Source organism: Sparus aurata, chromosome 16 (genome assembly GCF_900880675.1).
Source record: "Sparus aurata chromosome 16, fSpaAur1.1, whole genome shotgun sequence".
Lineage (NCBI taxonomy): Eukaryota > Metazoa > Chordata > Actinopteri > Spariformes > Sparidae > Sparus > Sparus aurata.
Window position 1 is genome coordinate 18,326,791 of NC_044202.1, and position 21,851 is coordinate 18,348,641.

The following is a 21,851-nucleotide window of genomic DNA, read 5'->3' on the forward strand; positions in this document are numbered from 1 at the left end:
CCTTTTCTACACCACATTAAAGCCCAGCTTACAGTCTGATACTGTATGGTTGTGGTGTTTACAGGAAACTTACTGTAAATGTGTTTTATTGCGTTTTTGGATGGAAATCCACGAAAGTATCCAACAATGATAAATTGTTCAATGGCTTTTTAGTGGAAAGTTGGAGCGTTGCATAGTCCTGCTGGGTCAGAGGTTCGTTCACACTGCCAAAAGAAAAATTCAGAGGGGAGATCTTTGGAATAAAAAAATAAAAAAATAACCCAACATAAAATCTGAACAGAATTTTGGCTTGTAGGAAAGGCCATCATAAAAAACGCTTTATTATTATTGTTTATCAAAAAAACATATCGGTCAACCCCTCTCGTTATCCCATTGTAGGTCTGAAACCTCAGCTCATGTGGGATATGTCATGTTTCTTTCCTTGCTTGTTCACCCTGCTGAAGTATCCTTGAGTAACCAAGGTTCAGTGTTCATGTAATTGTCTTTTAAAGGGTCTAAGAATTTTAGTTTAAAACATTCCAAAATTAACAATGAATAACTATCAACAGAATATGAAGAGATAAGTTTGGGGCTGTTTTTTAGAGAACCTGCATTGTGTTGCAGATATAGCTACAGAAGTTAGCATGCCATCCATCTTGCTTTGGCCTGTCCCGTCTCATGATACTACTTTGTACTTCAAGAGATGAAAGTGAGTCACTGCAGCGTCCACTCTGTCCTCAGAGGATTAGGATGTAGCGCTGCCCCGAGGGTGTGCTTTAACCAACCACTCCAGCCAAGGAACCATGTTTGGCAGCGAAGTAAAGAAGTGCACGAAATAGAGGCAAGACAAGAGTCAACATAAGCGCTGCCAGCTGGGACTAGCCCATGGATGAAATCCGATGCTAAACTCACAACATTTATTCTAGACTGGTAAAGTAAACAGAGGCTGATGCTAACGTTGTAAAGGAGGCTAGTTGTGTAACATTAGAAGGAACCATGGGCTGGACTGTGTTTCCCTGTTTCTTACAAAAGTGATGGACACTTTCTGGTGATATGCTTCTCCCAGTTTGCTTGGACTATGAATTTTACTGGTGGCACCTTTTTACATGTAGGACCCAGGACAAAATACAAATTGTAGTCCCTTAATGCTAGGGGGGAAAAAAAGTGTTCTGGGAAATCATTTCGGTTCCTGCACTCTGAAAGGAATGGTTCAACATTTTGGGTAATTTGCCATGTTTTCTTGCAAGAAGATAACACCCCTCATGTCCATCCATTCATCATCTGACACCGCTTATCCTTTTCAGGGGGGGCTGGAGTAAATCCCAGCTGGCACTGGGCGATGGCGTGGTACACCCTGGATGGGTTGCCCGTTCATTGCAGGGCTGACATATAGGGACAAACAACCATTCACGCTCACAACGAGGGACAATTTAGAGTCACTGATGAACATGTCTTTGGATTGTGGGAAGAAGTTGGAGAACCGAAGAGAACTCACGCAGGCACAGTGAGAACATTTACACTAAACTCTGCCCAGTCTCAAACCAAGGTCCTTCTTGCTGTAGGGCAACAGCGCTAACCACTGTGCCGCTGTGCTGCCAACCCCTCATGTCTTTACTACAAATATGAAGCTACAGCCAGCGGCTAAGTAGCTTATAGTGTAAAGACTGGACATAGAGAAGGCAGTGAGCCTCTATTTTGTACAGATTTAACGAGCAAGATTAAATGATGTGTCTCAAGTGCTGATAGGTGGCTTTTTCTACTTTAAGATAGGGCCGGGCTAGCTTTCCAGTCATTTCCACACTATAAATGATGTATGTTCTGATGTTGTGTTCTCGCTCTATACATAGTCTGCATTGTAATGATTAATGTACTGTTCAGCAGGTTATATTATGAGCAAAGCTGGAACTTTTTTTTCATGAAAATATGAAAACTTTCGCCCATGTCTATGTCCCGTGATGCCATGTGATCTCTGTTTAGCTGTCATCCCCCCAATTTTCATGCTAGTGCTCTCATAGCGCTCCTAAAAGTCCATAATAAAATTCTCCTTTTCAATCACCTATGATTACTTTTCAGTGCAAGACTATCTTCTGCCCGCCCAGTGCCCACGCATGGTTCCATGAATCCTGCTTTGAAAGATTCAAGAGATTCAAGATTCAGGACTCAGCATAAATTTCACACAGCTTGATTAATGCCAGTAAATAAATTAACGAAGATACACGAAAAACCTCTTTCAGTCTTCTTTAACCTTTTACTCTGTTACACAGCTCAACAGTAAATCAAGCTTTGCCTTCTTTGAACCTTAGTCTGGTTTTGACTTGCCAACGCTGATATCACATCACAGGCTTGATAAGAATTTCCTCCTGCCATGCTGAAACAGCATGAAGTCTTTGAAACTTTAGAGGGTTTGTGAATCTCTGACCTTTTCTAACTGTACATCAAAGTTTTATACGATATGACGCAAGACTTTACCGTACAGTACTATTAAAGTTTCATCATCCTATTCCACATGACATTTACTGACACCATGGTAAAAGTTTAAAATTGCTCCCAGATTTTAATTATTGACTGATGGAGTATCTGTACATTCACGTTAGACTGCACTAACTAATAGTGTATATGAACAATAGATTGTTGAATGAATCTGCAGAGATTATCAGCCAACTCTGCAGTTTCCGACAGCTCTGTGGAGCGTTTTAGCATCTTTCAGCTTGTTGTTTTGGTTATAGAGACCACATTTTTACTGTTTATTTCAGTGTAGGTGGAATTCTCATCAGAAAATCTCTGATAAACAAACTGTGTGCTACATTTGTAGTACTGAAAATCAGTTAGCAACTAGCTAAGTGAACACACCGAAGCATTTAGCTGTCTCAGGAGGTGATGGAGACCAAAACAGAGATAAAAGCAGAGTTCATTTTGAATTTACGTTCGCCAGTTATTGAAAAACACAATTCCCAGCAAATGCTAGTGTTGTTTGAGTCAGTTGGATGTGTTTACACGGTTGCAATAGGCTAGCTACTAGCCAACATGGGGGCAGTTTGTCAGTGTTGATTTTGTAGCTTGTTTCAGCTGCCAGAGTGGCCAAGAAAACTATTTATTAAGGTTTAAGCCTTAATTTGAGTATTAAACGCTAATTGATAATCAAGGCCACCTATCAAGGCCCACCACTCTGGCTGCTGTTTGTTGGGCGACAACCAGAGATAAAACAGGAGTTTGTTAAAATCTGTAACAACCCCGGACTCTGGAACAACCCACTTGAAACTCTTGCCACAAAGTGAACACAGATGCATGCTCAAAGAAATCATGCAGACAGAAACCAGACGGGGTTACGGTGAGGATGGTATCAGGCATCACTGATGTCAGTTTTTTTTTTTGGTTTTAGTTTGGAGGGAAACACAGAATGAGTTCAAGTGGTGGAAAAAGAGGTGACTTAGAGGCTGAAGCATTGTCTTGGACGAGGTCACAGACCGAAACAGAAATCAGAGCCTGATGTTGAGAAATAGTGTGAAGAGCGTGTCACGGAAAACAGGTGTGAACATATTTCAAATAGGCCAGTGTGTCTCAGGGACTGTCGGTTTGAGGTAAGAGGGGCTTTAGGGGAAAGCGACATGACGTGAGCACGGAGATCATAGCTCTGTGTTTTTGGTATATACATGTCCGACAGTGTTCTCTACATTTCGTTCTCGTGTAAGCTCTTTTCGGTATGTCAAATGCTTTTGCAGACACCGCTTGTCTCCTTTATGACTAACATGCACCAGCTGTTCAGACACTCACACTGTACTTTACCTACAAGAATTCCTCTCGTGAAATATAAACTTCTATAAAAATCAATTTGAGGTTCCCAGACTAATTGAAGGGTGTTTGAAAAAGGTGCATTTACATTGCTAGGGGGGAGCTTTGGAAAATAAGAGTTACAAACAAAACGGTTTCCATTAAAGATTTTTCCCATGTCTTCCAGTGGTGCTGTTCTACGACCTCAATACCCCCCCCCCCCCCCCCCGCAGTCGTTATCTCTGGCATTAGTGCAGAACCTCCTCCACAGATACGCTTTCCCTTCATCACGATAAATAGAAATAGCGTGAGTTGTTCCTTACCTCATATGTCTCTTGTTGCATTGTTAGATATGCTTTATGGGTGGAAATCCGTGAGTTTTTCCAGCATTATTTGCGCTGTTTGCTCATGGAAATCTATAATCACTACAACCTGACACAACAAAAGCCAACTTCACGTTTGTTTTCACACCCTCGCCTCCCTCCTCTGGTTGCCCTGACATGAACCGACGATCTGGACACAACATCTTTAGCTGTCAAAATAAATGAGAGGTTCAAACTTCAAAGCATATTTCTCAAGGTTGAATGTTGGGACGGAGCGGCTTTCGTCACTCAAGATCGAATCTGCAAAACGGGAAGCGGTTGCATGTTGCAGTGCCACGAGACGGCAGCTGAGGAGCTGACCTGGATCTTGCAGGTTGTGTATGTAATGTACAGATGCTGTGGGAATTAAAGGACACAAATGACTTGAGAGCGAAAACAAATGTTACATTTTCAGTAGTTTTATTGAAAAATGCCTCTTCTGTTTCAGAAATAAATAAGAAAATAAGGCTGTGTGGAATTCACAAAATGGGCAGTTAAAACATGAGAAAAGCAATTCTATGTCCATAGTCTTGCAACCAAATCCAAACTGCATAGATAGAAAACAACAACTATATTCTGACTTCCTCAGTAAATATACAACACAAACATGCAATTCCACCATTGGTACAAAAACAAAAGAAAAATAAACAAGTTTGGTTTGTTACAAGAAGTCAATTATGATTTGGTTTACAGGCCGGACAAAACATCACAATGATAAAATCTTTGGAGATCAAATTAATTGTCTTTTTTTTTTTTTTTTTTCTTACCAAGGGAGTATCTGAAACAGCTTTACACACTGACGTTTTGACAAAAAGTGTTCAAAATCACACATACTGTACTTCCTTCGACATACTTTCTGCTGGTTTTCACATGATTAGTGCATGAAACGTTGGAGTCCAATAAACACTTGCGGTTATATTACAAGCAGACACTTAAAGGGGACACTTAGCAAGCACACAGGTTTGTAATGAACGAACATGTAGGTTTGTATTCATCTTGCTAAACTTTCTCATGTTAAAAAAAAATATATGTTCAATATAGCCAGGGGTATCAAACCCATATAGTACTAGATTTGTTCTGAAAATCACTTCATCCTCATGTAAGTTTTTTCAATATAACACTTTCTGAGAACTCCTTGTTGCAGCTATGATGTTAGTGTTTGTTTTTTGTCCCGTGGTAGTGATCTCTTTCCTCGTTGGTTTTGTGAGAAACCGGGTGATTGTATTGTCTCAAACTCTCCAGCGGGCTCCGCAGGTATAGGCACTACCTCAGGTTCGGGCTGGTAGCGGGGTGCTAGGAAAATATTTGGGATGGCCAATCAAAAAAAGGGCTCTTTTTATAACTCTTCACATGCACAATTTAAATTATATTGCACTATGGAATTCTTAAAAAAAAATCCCGGTGTCAAACTACTGTTTCCAAAAAAGTACCAAAAAGCTAAGTAAAAAAAAAAAAACAAAGAAAAAAAAAAACAGTTTCAACTGCTTGGATGACATTTACAATGAAAATCCATCAAGCTATTGGATAATAAGATGTAGTAAAATAACCAGCTCATACTACAAATGACACGTGGAAAGTGCAGGAGAGCAACATTTAGCACTGACTTGATCAACGTACACAAAGAACATGATGATTAAAAGTACAAATGGAACATGCTTCAGTTTGGACCAGAGCTGTTTAAGGCACTTAAGGCGTCGTAAACAGAGGTTATGCTGGTGGTAAGTAAGCAGAGGGTTATGAGGCAAAAGCTCTACAGATGTTAACAGGATTTTTAGTGACATGTCCTGGTTCATACAATCATTTACAAGGCACAACAATTAGTTTTATTTACACATATCACCTCTACATTAACAATTCAGCTATGAAATCCTCTTTGTTAGTAGCTGTTTTGTGTGGTATTTGTACATGCTCCTTCCTTCGTAGAAATACTCAGTCTCTGTTTTTTGTTTTGTTTTTCCCCCAGCGGTTTGTTGTTCAAGATGCAAACAGGCCAGCAGGTTGCCATCACTGTAGCTTGTAGCTGTGAGATGATGTTAGTGCCAGTCCGCTCCGTTCTGTTTTATGGCTTTCGTAATGTTTGTTTTTTTTAGTGTTCAATTTATGTCCGTGGTGATTATCCTTACATGCCCCATAGCAAATGGGCAAACATCTCAGAAACAGGACTTCAAAGTGTAAGCGGCACAGGCGACCTAGAACGTTTACTATGCCAAACCTGAAAATAGTTCAAAGAGGGTGTGAGTTTTCTCTGTGGAATAACGTTATAAGCATCTTATATGATTTAATGCAGGTCATCATTCACCACTAGCTAGAATGCTTTACATGCCAGCTTTAAAACTGTACATCAAATGTATGGAGGTATTGAAAAAATCATGAATCCCAACCGACTGTTTGCTAAAGCCCTTCCCTGACTTTTAAGTAAAAAAAAAAAAAAAGTGTAGTACTGTAAAAAGTAATCAATCAAAATCAAAACCACTGATCTGAGGATCACATTTGACGCTGCTCTGTTTTTGAATAAAATAAATAAATATAGAAACTCCTGATCTATCCATGTCAATTTCAGGCTAAAATGAACTAATTCTGTTTAGTCCAGTCCACTTCCTGTTTAAGCACCTCATACTTCCTGTTTAAGTCTCATCCCATTCATGGCTACAGATGATTTCTGTTGTTCGAACAGATAAAGATGGTGTACTTATTTAATCCTTAATGTAAGCTGCAAATGTTAGTTCATCCTCTTTTACTGCTGATAATATCTGTTAGCGACAGTTAATTTCAGTCTGTAAAAAAGTTGCAGGCTAGGAATACAGAGCCTTCCTTTGTCTTCCTCTGTGTGATATCAAATACCTATTGTTCAAAAGATTACCGAAAAGCTGTAAATGTTCTATGTGAAGGAAAAAAAGCATGATAGATGTTGCGGCGGTGAGCAGGGGCTTAGCGAACAGTCAGTCGGAACTTCTAATGGAAATAAGTTATAACAGATTCCTATTCAAAGATCAATACTCTTGAAAACTGACATTCATATCTCCATACATTATCAAAGAAAGTAGTAGTGCACTAAGTTTGCGAATGAAATTAGTCTGCATACACTTAGTATTGTATCTAATGAAGTACCATGCAGGACCTATACAATGTTGAGTGTACCTTGGTATCCTTGTCCATTGTAAGGAATGCCGACACACTGAGAGGAGTCGCAATATCCAGGGGGTCCTGGTGGTCCCCTAACCCCTGGGGTACCCTGACGACCTGGAGGGCCGCGAGATCCAGCAGAGCCAGAAGGACCAGGGGGTCCCGTTCTTGACTCTCCTGGTGGTCCTGCAAATGGGGGGGGGGGGAGAGAAGGTGAGTAAAACCAGTTTGAAAAGTCTTTATAGCTCAGGCACAAAAACCCACTGACATTACCCGTAAATCTTGAGTGAAAATGGTGGGGCTACCACGGGGTGCAGTGCTGCACTGTAATTTACATTTTTCAATGGCTCAATTAAAAAGCTTGACCAAGAAAAAAAAGAAGTCTGAGGCTGTGTGGAGTGCTCCCCCCCACCCCAAACGTCTAGACGCTAAAAACTCAGGATGGAATTTTCCCCCTCTTTCTTTTTCTCTTCCTTAAGTGAGCCCATGTGTTGTCAATGAAGCCACCAAAGAAAGCTCATTGAACAACAATCTGATTCTCCCACACACACACACACACACATACACACGCACACACACACAGTAGTGAGTCATCAGAGTGGACTTCCTCCGACTAATACGCAGTTGTTTCTCACTTCATTCACAGAAACAGACATGTCAGTGTTTGGTGTCTAGGGGTAGACATCAATAGGTTCCTTCTGTTTTGCAAAAGCTTCCCCAGGGAAAGGAGATCTTCAGAAGTGGTCTTTTTTTGGGGGGAAACATATTGCATGTTTATCGGAAATGAGGAAAGGTTAAAGCCTTTCAAACTGACAAATAGGCCCAATGAATTTAATAAATATTTAAAAAAAACACGTCATAGGCTTGACTGAAAACTGATCTATTGTTCAAACTCCAGACACAGAAATTCTCTCCATAACGATGGATATAAATACCTTCCATTCACTGTGTTACATTTCTGATGTGCGCAGTGTTTGGAGAAGCTCAATATACACGAGACATAAATCTTTAAAGAAGGAAAGAATTGGGAATATGTTTGGGGTTCCTCCAAGAATTTATGCAGTGCAGCTGGCCAAACGAAGGTGACTGAGACACATATACTGAAGGTAAATTTTGGCCTCTGGCTGGAATGTGTTGTTTTAATTGGACTAAAGGGAGTACTCTGTGTCCTGACAAGGTCCAGAGGAAAAAAAAAAGAAATTAAAAAGCTGTCATGAGCCTGTTATTCCATCTTGACATTCTGTATATAACGTACAAACACAGGATGGCAGAGCATTGATATTTCAGCGCAGGTAGTATCCAAGCTGAATAGTCATCTATGTAAAAAAGGTGGCAGGACAGGACACACACTGTTAGAAAAACTAGTGTGTCAAATTACACACTGGCGTTGTTTGGTTGTTTTGGCTGGTATACTGACAAGGTCTTCTTTAGGGAGTATATTCACTTCTCTTTTTTAAAAAGTCTATCGTCAAACTCTGTTACAGTTTAAGTAAGTTTTAACAGAGTGGTGGGAGGCCTGCAGACTGTCTGCAGATGCTGGATAACAGTGTTCATGTAAAAATATGGGCTGTATCACCCATGAAAATGTTACCTTGTGGCCCACTCGGGCCTCTTTGTCCTCTGATACCATTTCCAGGAGATCCTCTCTCTCCCTTCTCTCCTGGCAAACCTACACAAACCACAGGAAAAAGTTAAAATTATGTTTGCACCAACAAAGCATGCTTTGGAAAAAAACTCCAGTATCTGGAATGAGTAGAAATATAAAAGTTGTGAATGTCACCCACAAAGAGTAATAACATTTTGCAATGCTGACTTAAATCATACGTACACCCCATAAGCAATGCATTTATGTTGTAATTCTACTCATGGTGGATCAACAAAAGAATTTATACAGTCCATACCACCTAAATTCACCCATTTCTCCCTCTCTGCTGTATGACAATCCAAAACATTCATAAAAGAAGTTACCTCTTTCTCCTTGATTTCCAGGTTGACCTGGGGTTCCAGGGAAACCGGTGCGTCCAGGCTGTCCAGGCTCGCCGCGGGATCCTTGGTTGCCAGGAGGGCCTGGAGGACCAGGTGGTCCGGGAGAGTTGCTGCGATATCCAGAAGGAATCTGGTTGAGCATCATGTCAATTCTGCTCATCTGATCTGCAAAAGAAGAAAAATCAGACAGATTTGCATTATATTTCCGTTTTGACAACTTCAAACTTCCTTAAAGATTTAGAAAAGGTTTTCTCACTGTTCACGAGCTGTTCACAAACTTGTCTGGCGATGGAGCGCATCATGTTCTGGGATGCAAAGTCTCCCTGGAAAACAAAGACATGGACATGAAGAGATTGCTGTTCATATTGATGATGTATTTTCTACCGGTGTATGGTGATTCAATCAAACGAAACACATACCCTCTCTCCTTTCTCTCCTTTAAGGCCAACAGCTCCCTGTTAACAAGAACAGTGTTAGAACAATCTCAACCTCCAATAGATATTTTTATGTGACCATATTTGTGTCTTGTTATTCTGTACATACTGGGCTTCCTGTATCTCCTGGTTTCCCTGGTTTTCCAGTAATTCCTGGTACACCTGGGTTTCCAGGACTTCCCTGAAAAAAAAAAAAAAAACAGAAAGAGAAGTGTTTATTTTAAATCACTGCCACAATAAACATAACTGCAATGTTTAACTAGCGCTCCCTTTTAACGGTTGTGTAACAAGCTTTAAATTGGGATCTATGATTTGACATCTGTAGGGGGGGCATTTGGTTCAAGCTGCCAAAAACACTGAAGAGTGGATGATGGAAACACACATGCGAACCAGCCAACAAGGCCAGGATGTAAACACACGCACACATACACACACCAGCCAGGAGGCACTGCTAATGAGTCTTGGAGCACTCAGGATGGTATAGTGCATGTACATTTTATACTGGCACGCTGATGGCTCGATTAAGTAGATTCAGACCTCCTCAAACCACAGAAGAAGAAAATGTGATGCATGCATCATCCTGGGCCTACAGACTGCAGTCTGCTTTTTTTATGTGCTGTTCCAGCAGAGTGCAACTGCGGAGCCAGAGGAGTAATTGTTGCAGATATATCAGAAAATAAAGCATGCTCTTAGGAATATTTATTTGGCCCTGAACTGCACATCACAAGCATACACACTCACTCACCATTGGCCCTGGTGGGCCTCTGGGTCCAGATGATCCCTCCTTTCCTGGTGGCCCCTATGTAGAAACAACATATAATCACACGTGGGTTACAACACACTGGGGACCCCCTTCATGCAATACATCAGTGTCATGGCTTTATATTGGTTTCAGCCTTGAGTCCTTCTTTTTCAATTACATTTACAAGTGGTGGCTCACTTCTTCTGGCTGACGCAAGTGAGAACATGCAAAAAACTAAAAGACAATCCTTCTGTATCCGCTGAGCTAAGTGGGGGATCGCATGTAAAACATTAGCTTAACTAAGTGTTGGATCCATTCGTGGGCTTTGAACAAAGCATGCACACTAAGCAGGCCTGGAGGCAGAACTTACCCGTGCTCCGCTTGGTCCAACGGGGCCCAGAGGACCGCGTGGCCCTGGAGAACCCTGGGAAAAAAGCAGACACACTCAATCAAATGCTAATGAACAGGAACAACACATTTATACAGCTCCCTAAAGACTCTGTTGGACTACAGGAAAAAAAAAAAAGTTTCCTGGTTATTTCGCCAATGACAATATATCATGTCATTACTAAAATTTGGAACAATTTCCCACTGTCTGTTGACACATGATGTCTACTAGACATCTACAGAGACAGTGCTGTTACAATAAGCGTTATTGTGTAAAAACAACGAGACGATGATGCCAATAACCTCTGAGGATCAGAGAATAGGACTTTCTCCCATGTCTGCATTCACTTATTCAGAGGCTAGAAAAACCAGTGGTGATGTCCCGGGTTGAATGGTGGGAGTTGGCTGAATGACCTCAGCTGAATGAATGAACGGTTGCTTGGCCAAGAGGTGGCTATGTAATATCGGCCCACTCAAAAATGCCCCAAAAGCGCCCCCGTAATGGGAAGTGGGTTTAGGCTGAACTGAAATCTGCTGCTGACTTGACAAAGCAGTGATTTGAATAATCATAATCTAACCCTAACTACTAATGTTACTGTGTGGAAAGTCAGGTTTTATTTGACTTTCATTTTCATCCAATAAGTCCCCAGAAAGACATCTACTGTAAGTCAAAGATGCTCTAGCTTCAGAGGGACTATAAGTCATGATCATCTTCAATTACAAGTCTAGGGAGGGAACATGTTCCATTCCCTTTTTTACTCTTTTGTAACGTGAGTCTGCGCTCCATTATAATTTAACTGTATCACTGGCCTTCTACTGTTTGTCAATCAACATGCGCGCCAGAGTGTGGGTCTCCCTGAGGATGGCATGGTAAACCTCCCACTCTGAGTGCGGTTTCAGTCTCGCCATGTGGACTGAATCCAGTAGCAGCGCCGTTCTCTATGGATAGTCTCCTTGTTTCCTGTTCATAGACCACAAAATGAGAGGGGAGTGCTCACTTGCAATCCAGTCAGGCCCTGGTCTCCACGATCTCCCTTTGGTCCCGGGCGACCCTGAATGTAGAAGAGGAGGAGAAAGAAAAGGGGTTTGTTTAATCCTTTTTTTGTCCATAATTGTGATTGATTTCATGTTTTGATAAGAACATCTGCAGGTAAGAAAAATAAAGAGGCCGTCGAGCTGCCTGGCTAGAGGAAGCAGGGGGAGTTTTTAAGTGTACTTTCACTGTAAATCCTATTCGCTGGTGTATCTGCAGCAATTTTCACATAAACTGCACATTCATATCAACACAAGCGCTATAATCATAAGTGATAGCGTCTGTCTTATACATAAAATCCCATCTACTACTGATACTTTATTCTTTTGTAGTGTAGGTTTTAACTTACAGGCTCTCCAGGTAGAGACAGTCCATTAGGGCCCTGTGGACCCGGTGGTCCCATTGAGCCTGGGAGTCCTGGGTCACCGCGTGGACCCATTGGACCCTAAAGCATCACCCAGACAAAAAATAAAATTGTTTCATAGCCACATTCATACAAAAGACTTAGTGAGACAGAGATAGACAATGAACATTAACAGTGTAAATGGAACTTTAAGTACTTGACACAGGCCTGCTTTAAATCAAGCTGAGGAAAATATACAGTCAGTAACTGATTTCAGATGTTTGCAATTTGCTTTGTCTGATGGTGCAAGCTAATGTAAGGCTGTAGCAGAGCAGCTTCAGCAGCACAATGGCAGTGAGATTATCATGTGTGGATTTGGCATTACTGAGATTCATTCACTATAAACAGTTCAATGTATTTGCCAAAAACTTAAGTAACAGTTATTTCAGTTCCAAATTTGATGTGCTCAAAGTGATGTAAGATGTTACTCACAGGGTTGCCGTTTTCTCCTCTATCTCCTCGTGGTCCCTTAGAGCCTGGGCTGCCCTGTAAAAGTAAGGAGCCAGAAACGCAGAGTGAGTGTAACAACAGGAACAGATTCCAAAAGTCCTAAAACCCCAAGCCCTACGAAATCCTCACCGGGGCTTAGTGAGGTTACCAAACACACATATTCCAGACTTCTGCTCAAGACCTCTTTACTGCTGTTTTTCCGACAGGCATTTATCTTTTGACACTTCTCCCCAAGCCCACATTTCATTGCGTGCCACTGGTCTCATCCTCAACTGCTCTTTCAGAAGGAAAAGAAAATACTGCTCCTGATGCGAAGGACACCCTCCATTGACTTAAGTTTAAACTGTATAGCAGGCAAATGCGAAGCAGCTCATTATAGCTGTACAGTCATTAAAAGCATGGCTTTGTCATCATCATCACAACATGTTTGAGTAAAAACATTTTTCCGTTAAAAGGAAGGATCGATGGTGTCTTTACCGAAGGTCCAGGAGGTCCCTGAGGGCCGATGCTGTCCTGTGTGCACGTGCAAGAATGGGGAAGGGACGGACACTTGGCCTCATCTCTCTGGAGATGAATTCAGAAGAAATAGAGATTAGAAAAGAGAAATAAAGGCATACACTTCATATAAGAATTCCTATAGCCCACTGATAATTGAGACCATGTCTTGGCAAAGAATACTAGGGGTAAAAAAAGAAAAGCCTTTATGTCATTTTGTGACAGTATCCTGGCAAAGCGTTATAGAGTATATGTATAGAGTCTAAGCAGGACAGACAGTTTATATACCCTGCAAGGTTCATGATGGAACAGTGGCTCATGCTGAACTTTGACTGAAATCAGAGAGAGTTGGCTTGGAGCTTTAAGAGTAGATGCTCAGTAACAGTTAGAAACTTTGTCCACATTTTTGGGAATGAATCTCAGACAAAATGAGTCACATGTACTGCAGTCATCGACTTGATGCATTAATATGAGATGCAAATTATAGATGAATTACTCATAATTGGATAAATGTGCGTGCATCCGGTAGTTAAACTGTATCATAATAAATGAGATTTACTGCCTGCTCCACGATCTGAAGGAGCACTTGTTTTCATGTAATTGGACGATCATACTGGCAACAGTGCGATTAGCTTAATTACACTGGATACAAGGTTCTGTACAGTTCAGCACAGGCACTTTCTTTTTAGACTGCAATCTGGTTATCAGTTTAATAACTACATACAAACATACATTAGAAGGTACACATGCTTAGAGTATAAACAGTATAAGTCATGGCAATGTTCCTTTAAGAAGTACCAACAAAGTTCAAGATTAATGATCTGATTCAACTACAAATTCAATCATGTGCATAAAAATAAATGTGATAAAACTGCTAAAATTTCCCTCTATTGCATATATAGAAGGTCTTCTATCTTGACTTTGTTATAAAATGATTCTGAAAATAAAGCTTGTTCTTACTGTGGAGGGCAGGTCGCAGCATCTGTCTCGGCTGATCCAGCTCAAGCTGCAGATAATATCGAACATCTGGAGCTGGAACTACACAACAGAAGAAGGGGGAAAAAAGATGGCTGGGTGTAAAAAAATTCATTCGTGATGAAAATGAACACTGCTGAAAACAGACAACAATGAGTGCCTCAGAGAAATACAAAGCTGAAGGCTTTTCATCCCTCCAGCAGTCGCTGGGAGCACTTAAAACTTAATTGTGCATTTACACACAAGAGGTTTTGGATATTGATTTATTGGAAATTGGTGAGATGCTAAGCCAAATTTTCTTCTCTTTTTTTTAAGCAAAAGCTCTCTTTTTCACTTACTGTTGCAGACTGCCTCCTTCCGCCTCCAGACTTGACCATCTTGCCAAGGACTTCATAGCCATCCAGTGTGATGTTGTTGGCCTCCTTGATGGGCTTCTCTGCAACCTCTTGGCAGTCCACATTGAGCTTGACTTTTTCTGGAGAGATGGTGATGTGGAGCTGCAGGGGATGGGCAGAGGGCACAATTAAACAGAACATTCTTGTCTTCTCAATACTTCCCAGCTGCCAACTTGGTTGCAACACAATTACTTGGCTGAGACTACTAAGAGCAGTGGAGCTTATAAAAATCTGGGTTTGGCCTTTGTGTCTGTTTGGAAGTGGCGTGATTGCCCTTTTAATGAGAAGGGAAATTCTTTAAGGAAGTGTACACATAAAGCTGGGAACAACCTCACTGAACCTTATAGCTTATAGATGAGCTGATACTGTATTCTACACAATTGCTAGATTCCGGAAATTGTTAAGTCTTCGCTGAAGATGTTACTTATAGATTCTAATATTCTGAGATTTTGACATTGGCTGTTCAATGCCTCTATAGATGACTGGGTCATACAAAAAGGAAATACACAACGCTTGGCATTCCCATGCGGCTTTAAAGCTGTAGTCAGCGATTGTATAACAACACAGAATGACAAACTGCCAGATTTTGAAGTCTCCTGTCCAGAGAACCCCGCTCCACATCTTGAAACAATATCATTTGCGGCATGCCATCAGAAGTCCTACACTTTCCATACTTTCCCCCCTCGGTTGCAAATTTTCCCCTGCCCAGCAGTCAGACAAGCTGTCTTCATGTCAGGAAAAGGGAGCTACCATTTCTCTCTACAAAGCCGTACCAACCACAGACCAGGCCCATGGTTCTTGGCGACCAATCACAAAATTACAGTTGACTTCCTTGGCAACAGAACAAACTATCTGGTGGGCCGCAAAAGAGAGAGGGGTGTCATTTATCCCAGGATCCCACCATGGATATATTACACCGTGATGCTCCTGAGGGCTTACCAAAACAGCCTTGGATGATATACTGGGATAGCAAATAATGAGCATGTATATATTACCTCACTGACCAGTAAGTAAACATAATAAAAACACTGTTGTTACTGGAAAGTTAAACCTCAGAAGAAGTGGCTTTCTGCTGCCTCAGTGGATGGTATTTGCTGCTAAGTGATCAGGTTGTTCTGCAGCAAAGTGTTGACAGAAGAATACTTTTCCTTCATCAATTGTTAACACAGAGGGTTTTACTGTGTTCCCCTGTGTCAACACTAGTGCATATAGTGCGATTCCAGGTGACACCATCTCTGCTTCAATATACTTGACAAACTTCCATGGTTTCTATCAGATTAGATTGTATTGTTCTTGGCTATGTCCTGTCTGTTCCTACGTTTTCATAATCCTGTTATCGATCTTACTCAAGCACTAATAAGCAGGTGAGTCTTCTCCATGAAAACGCATCCAAATTTACTTTTATTGAGACTAAAGGGAAATACATAATCAGTTTCGATCTCCATTGGACTGGCAATTAATTCAGAGTAAACAGTGCTCTGACTGATCACGATCATTGTATCAGGCTTGCTGGGAAGCTCCCAGAACAGACGAGGCACTGTGATTTCTTTGGGAAGAGAAGTTAATATATCATTTCCTGTATTTCTTGTGTGGTTTTTAGGGGTCAAGTCTCTTGTCCAGGTCCTAGAAAGATGATACCTCATCTCTAAAAGAAAGTTGTCAGAAATGAGTGCAGTCAGTGGACAATTTGGCATAAACCTTCCCCTCTGTCTTAATTAGTGCATGCATATTTTGGCACAACCCTCCCAACAAAGTCCCTGAAAGGAAAGTTTGAAGGACTGGATTCAAGACTTCTCATAAAACAATGAGCGTTGTGTCTTCGCAGTGCACTCTTCAATGACTGCAGCAACTTACACGCTCAAGTCACAACGACTCATGGAAAATGTCTTCTTCACTTAAGTTAGCCGGAAACTTCCCCCCACAGACTACCACCCTTCGAGTGTGGGAGGGGGATTCCCTGGTGGGCTAGTGAGTGGCTAGCATCTGCTTAAGTCATCTCTGAGAACTTTCCCACATGTTCAACTAGTGGTAGACCACGACCTCTCCAGCCTGGGTAACTCTTTATTAACTAGCCTGAGGAGAAAAGCCATATCTCTGACCCAGCAGTGTGGCACACAACTCGCGTTTCACACGAGAACCTCACTAAACGAGACTGCAGTTCAAAAAACACTAGTTAGGTAGACATAGCTTTGATGCTTCTGACAGAAATTCTCAATGAAATTAACAACTTAAAAGTAATGCACAAATACACACATTTAGGTAGCATTGTAGCAAAAAAGTGATTTTTTCACTTGTTCAAGCTTTTAAATGTGAATATTTTTGATTTCAAAATATGAAGAATTAGTCAGTAATTTCAGGAGATAATCTACAGATTCATCACTAAAGAAAATGTTTCTCTGAACTTCAGTTTTGTAAAGAAAAAAACTGTGATTTCAACGGGTTCCGCTTTGTTTATCTTCACACATGGACTGCCATTTGCAACAACCCTCATGGTCACTTTCAGCACGGACTCACACACACTGAGGTCACACCGTAAAAGCTGCAGATATAGTGTTGGGAAACCACTGACAACATGTAAACACACACCAAGGCAGCAGTCGTCAGTGGCACTTACTCAGCAGACCAGCAAATAAGCAGCTAGGTAGACCGCTGCAGATTCACCAGCTCATGGAACGACGGCTAGTAGACCACAAACCGACTACTTAATGTACAGTCAGACTACAGTCTCCACTGCGGCCATGGACGCAGAGAACACACACACGCAGTTCAGACCGCTGTCCAACTAGGCCAGCAGTGATGTCATTCGCATCCAGTCCTGACCCAACATTTTCCAGGGTCCTATTCATTTATGCGGTTACCCTACAATTAGTTGTGTAGATGCTAAATGGTCAAACTAAAAAGCCATTTGCAAAATGTTCTGATCTTAGAGCCAATATATCGTTCTCATCAGTCGCTTACTGTACTGATGAAAACTGTAAAGCTGTAATATCAGGAAGTGGGTGATCTTTGATGTCGGATAAGACGCTGGTACATTAAAACGGGTCATTCATTTTGAACTGGGGGAAAAAACCTGTGTTCTAAATAAGGGGCACTCTGTCTCATACTCAAATGCAATTGGACGTGACTTTAAGTACATTGGGACCAGTCGTTTTTCCTCCTGTGATGAATCTCGCATCTTGAGTCATTCCAGGTCAATATGAAAATATACTGTCCCTCATTGTTCTAGTCTCTACACCCTACTGTGGTGGAACATAACAGAGTATGTTTTATCTGCACTGCTGCTTTGAGTTGGACTTAAAGGCAGCTGATGTCTCTTTTTACTTCCCTTGCTGCGGCCCCCAGAGAATCCATACGACACAATCGCTGTTCATCACAGCTGTAAGCTTGGCATGTGGGCCTACTGTGGTGGTGAAACCACCACAGTGAAACAAAGACTTTGCAAAACAATGATACCACTGTGGGTGGTTATTTTGAGTTAAATGAGAGAGGTTTTGAAAGACTGTTTGAAGAGTGGTTGACGTTAATGAAACTTCCAATAAGCGCACCCCTCAGGGAACTCAATATTAATTTCTTGCATGAATGACAGGGGGGATAATGGCACGGATCAGTTTCAGAGTCACCGAAATGTATGAGTTAGAAACATCTGGACTCAAACTTTTAATGCCTTGTTTGCAAAACTTCCAATTTTCCCACCAATAATGTGTAGTCTTGCTTACACAACTACTGAGTGTCCTTAAAGTCCCCCTCCGATCAAAAATTTGCTTTTCTTCTTGATCCTACAGCTCAATGTTTAAGCTTCACTGTGTAGAATGATGTGATGATTGATGATTGTGAATGATTTAAATCTGATTCTAAGACGCAACCCTACCAGCACGTTTTGTGACGTAGGTGTTTTTTGAATTGAATGTGATCATTAGGGTCTGTTTTTTAATGCCTTAATAGATGTGTGGAAATGCTCTTTAATCCGTCACACAACCATATACTGTACCTTGTGTTGTTGGAGCTTTAGCAAAAGGTTTTAAGGGGCTATCCAGTGATTTTACTATGTTGCGAGGCAGCTGGATTTGCAAGATGGACTGATCATGAGATCTCACAAATTCATCTCGCCAGGCCCAAGCCATGTGCTTGAAGCTTAATCCACAGGCATTGAACCAATCAGAATCTGAAGCAACTGTTCATTTGAAAACAACAATGGCAGTTTTGGCAATTCAAAGATTATCATTAATGAGCTTGAAACTTTAAATTTAACTTAAAGTTTCTATGATAAACTGCTGTGTGACACAGGCTTTGACCAGGCCAATGAAGTCTGACAAAAGATGCTACTGAGTTTCAAAAGGGCAATGTAGGATCCAGTACTTTTGGAGATTAACCCATTTTAGGTCCTAAAAGTCTGATATCTTGGCTTCAGTTGTTCCTCACAACTGAAATACTAAATCGCCTAAGATCTTCTTTATAAAAAAAAAGGAAAAAAAGGGCTTATTTAATCAAAGATTTGCATCCTTTATGATCTATTTTCGACATGCCTTCAGTCATTTTCGAACCCAACTCAGCCAAACCCAAATAGAAATTGATCCAGTCGCCTGACTGGTCCTGCAGTTGGGAGCAGACTGGCTTGGAATTCACTTAACAACTACAAGGATAGTCTCCAGTCTTGATGTGGTCAGACCTCCATGGTAAACTGTAACAGTTTGCACATTACACTGCCACACTGAGGTATCAGAGCTTCTCTCCAACCTCTCTTTAAACGTATTTATAGCCTCCACGACCCATTTATCATATTAACTGCCCATTTGTCTATAAAAACAAAACTTAATGTCAAATCATAAAATAGGCCTAATGACCACTTTGACAGCAGACCAGCACTCTAAGACTGATAGCAGGTAATATGACATTGGCTGTTAGGCGATTCAGCCAACTCAAGTAAAGCATAAATGTCTGCTAGAAACTTTTCAAATCTGTGACGACAATGAAAACATAATCTGCAAACAAAATGGTCTTAAAAGGATAATCAATCCACATGTGACCACAAAAGACTCTTAGTCCATTCTAATAAAGGACCAAACCTTAATAACATAACTATGTGGTGCACAGAGTATAAGAATCATGCATTGTGTTTACCTTGTGGAAGCTGCCATGGAAAACCCGCTTCACTTGCTCCTCGTTAAACGTGGCTCTCTGGATCTCTCCCCGGGTGTCCTTGTTGTAGAATGTGATTGTCTTGCTGGAAGCTGAAAAAAGAGAAGGGCCTCTGATGAATCCCTGACAGTGTGTTACGATTCGGTGGCACGCAAAGCACAGACAGGACTATAGAGAACACATGGTTGTCGGGGACTAGAGGGACAGAGAAAAAGCTAGGATGGATTAAGTCCATGACCGTAATTACTTGCATGCACGTGTGTTCGCACACATTTGTAAAAGATACTTATTTAAAAATGAAGGCCTTGTTTCTATGAGAGAATAAAAAAGCAAGTTATTTTAGCATGGTTCCAATGACCTACCATGTCTGACAAAGATCAATTAGTTCTGGCTGTCTGTAGTTTAGCTAAGAAAGTAAGAAAGCAGATTAAGTTGTTAATTAAGAGTGTACAGCTGTGTATATGTTGGGTCGGCTACAGCAGCTTCCCCCTCCAGCTGAGGGCTAAAACAGGATGAGGGGCTTACGGTTGACGGTGACCCCGACCTCGGGGTTGTTGTTTTTGTCAGCAATCTGCCAGATATCAAAAGGTTCGGAGGGCGTGTCAGGCAGCAGGCGGAAGAGCAGGATGATGGTGTAGGATGGGGGAAGACCGTCCGGATGGATCTCCCTGTTAGCAGATATTGATGAGTCAGACGTGTGTGCTCATTACACCAGCAGTCAGACTATAACATAGGCTGCAGAACCTGCTAATGATTGCCAGTTTCTCCCTTTGGCCTTGCAGAAATTGCCCACATATTGAAAGTATTTTCCGTCCCCTCTCTTTTGCTCAAGTTCAAAGTGTTTCCATTTGTGCACATTAACTCAATGGCTGCGCCCACGCACACAAACTATGCGTCATTATAAACATATTAACAAAGCATGCTGAAGAGGTTTGGATACTCCAGCAGCTCTGCAATTGCCTAACACCACCAACAAAAGCCCAATAAAGACACAAAGCTGTTGACCCTGGGGTGATTGCTGTTTCCCAGTACAACACAGGTGGGAGGAGGGCTGGGTCCAGGAACCTTGTAAATAAGTTTTCTATTTAGCACCTCATAATCCACAAGCTGCAACAACAAACAAGGCTGTAGGTGTGTTGCCAGAGGACACCAGGGAAACTCCTGTGAGTACAGAGGCTACCGAACATCGTTATGATTGATGACTATGGGCTGGGCAGGATTATAGCGCACAGACGGTAAGGCCAATAGGCTGGGAATATGCAGAGACTCAAACTCACACAAATACTAATTTGACTCAGCTCTTACTTGGTGGGCTGATTTATGAAGGAATCCTTGTGCAGTCTGTAGGCGATGTAGCTGTTGAAGGAGCCTGGCTCCATGGACACGCCGTTCATGCCGGCGAAGGTCCGGTCAGTGATGTTGAAAGCCTCCAGCATCCTGAAGCCTGGGAAGGAATGGAAACAGGAGCAATGTTGAGTGCAAGGAAACAGCAATACCGTCTTATAGCAAAGCAAACTAGCATTTTGGTAAAGCCAACAACCTCTTAGGGATATTAGTCAATGGGTATGATGTATGGTGACGCTTACCTGGCGTTGTGAACCCATTGATGTAGATCAGAGGGCAAGCTGAAACAGAACAAAAGGGTTTAGAGGTTTGGAAAAATAGGCTAGGGTTTAAAGAAGGTGATTGATGTCTGTTTATAGATTTTGTGCCAGTAGATCAGTTAAATGTGTGGCTTACTTCTGCAGGTGCACTAATCAACCACAATAGTAACTACACAATGAAAGACAAAGATTTACTTTCGGAATGCAAAAACTAAACTCACACAGCATTTTAATTATATATTAATGTCTTACTAGAAGTGGCCGTTTCACAGATGAAGGTGATAAGGTTGTCCTGGATCTTGGCGAAAGCGTCATAGTCGTCTACCACAAACACATGTCTCTCGCTGGGCTTGCTGCCGATAAGTCTCAGCTCTGTCATGTCCACATCAGCTACTCCAACGACAAACACACTGTAGCCTGTGGGGGCAAAACACACGCACACAAAAATAACAAAGACCAATTGTTAAGCTTCCAGTAACCACAAGCAGTTTCATCGCTGAAGGGATTTGGTAAATCAGCCATACACTTTGGCTCTGATGAAGCAAATTGAAGCTATCAGCAAATTGGGATGATTCGAAA

The 21,851-nt window shown here is 41.5% G+C and overlaps 1 protein-coding gene across 4 annotated transcripts in view; it reads right to left on the reverse strand.

Moving 5' to 3' along the window:
* Nucleotides 1-4,512: 4,512 nt before the first annotated feature.
* col12a1a (collagen, type XII, alpha 1a) overlaps nucleotides 4,513-21,851 on the reverse strand; it is a 56,653-nt gene continuing 39,314 nt past the window's right edge. For 3 of the 4 annotated variants that reach the window (XM_030443996.1, XM_030443995.1, XM_030443998.1), the window contains 20 exons: nucleotides 21,525-21,689; nucleotides 21,255-21,293; nucleotides 20,974-21,112; nucleotides 20,194-20,336; nucleotides 19,651-19,760; nucleotides 14,476-14,634; nucleotides 14,123-14,200; nucleotides 13,145-13,231; nucleotides 12,650-12,703; nucleotides 12,164-12,259; nucleotides 11,780-11,833; nucleotides 10,765-10,818; nucleotides 10,398-10,451; nucleotides 9,762-9,833; nucleotides 9,638-9,673; nucleotides 9,475-9,541; nucleotides 9,201-9,383; nucleotides 8,824-8,901; nucleotides 7,248-7,418; nucleotides 4,513-5,402 (listed from right to left, as the gene is read on the reverse strand). In XM_030443996.1, coding sequence (XP_030299856.1) covers nucleotides 5,254-5,402; nucleotides 7,248-7,418; nucleotides 8,824-8,901; nucleotides 9,201-9,383; nucleotides 9,475-9,541; nucleotides 9,638-9,673; nucleotides 9,762-9,833; nucleotides 10,398-10,451; nucleotides 10,765-10,818; nucleotides 11,780-11,833; nucleotides 12,164-12,259; nucleotides 12,650-12,703; nucleotides 13,145-13,231; nucleotides 14,123-14,200; nucleotides 14,476-14,634; nucleotides 19,651-19,760; nucleotides 20,194-20,336; nucleotides 20,974-21,112; nucleotides 21,255-21,293; nucleotides 21,525-21,689 — 1,988 coding nt within the window. In that variant the 3' untranslated portion in view covers nucleotides 4,513-5,253. Of the gene's footprint in view, nucleotides 6,322-7,247; nucleotides 7,419-8,823; nucleotides 8,902-9,200; nucleotides 9,384-9,474; nucleotides 9,542-9,637; nucleotides 9,674-9,761; nucleotides 9,834-10,397; nucleotides 10,452-10,764; nucleotides 10,819-11,779; nucleotides 11,834-12,163; nucleotides 12,260-12,649; nucleotides 12,704-13,144; nucleotides 13,232-14,122; nucleotides 14,201-14,475; nucleotides 14,635-19,650; nucleotides 19,761-20,193; nucleotides 20,337-20,973; nucleotides 21,113-21,254; nucleotides 21,294-21,524; nucleotides 21,690-21,851 lie in introns of all 4 variants that reach the window. The other variant, XM_030443997.1, reaches the window with a different exon arrangement.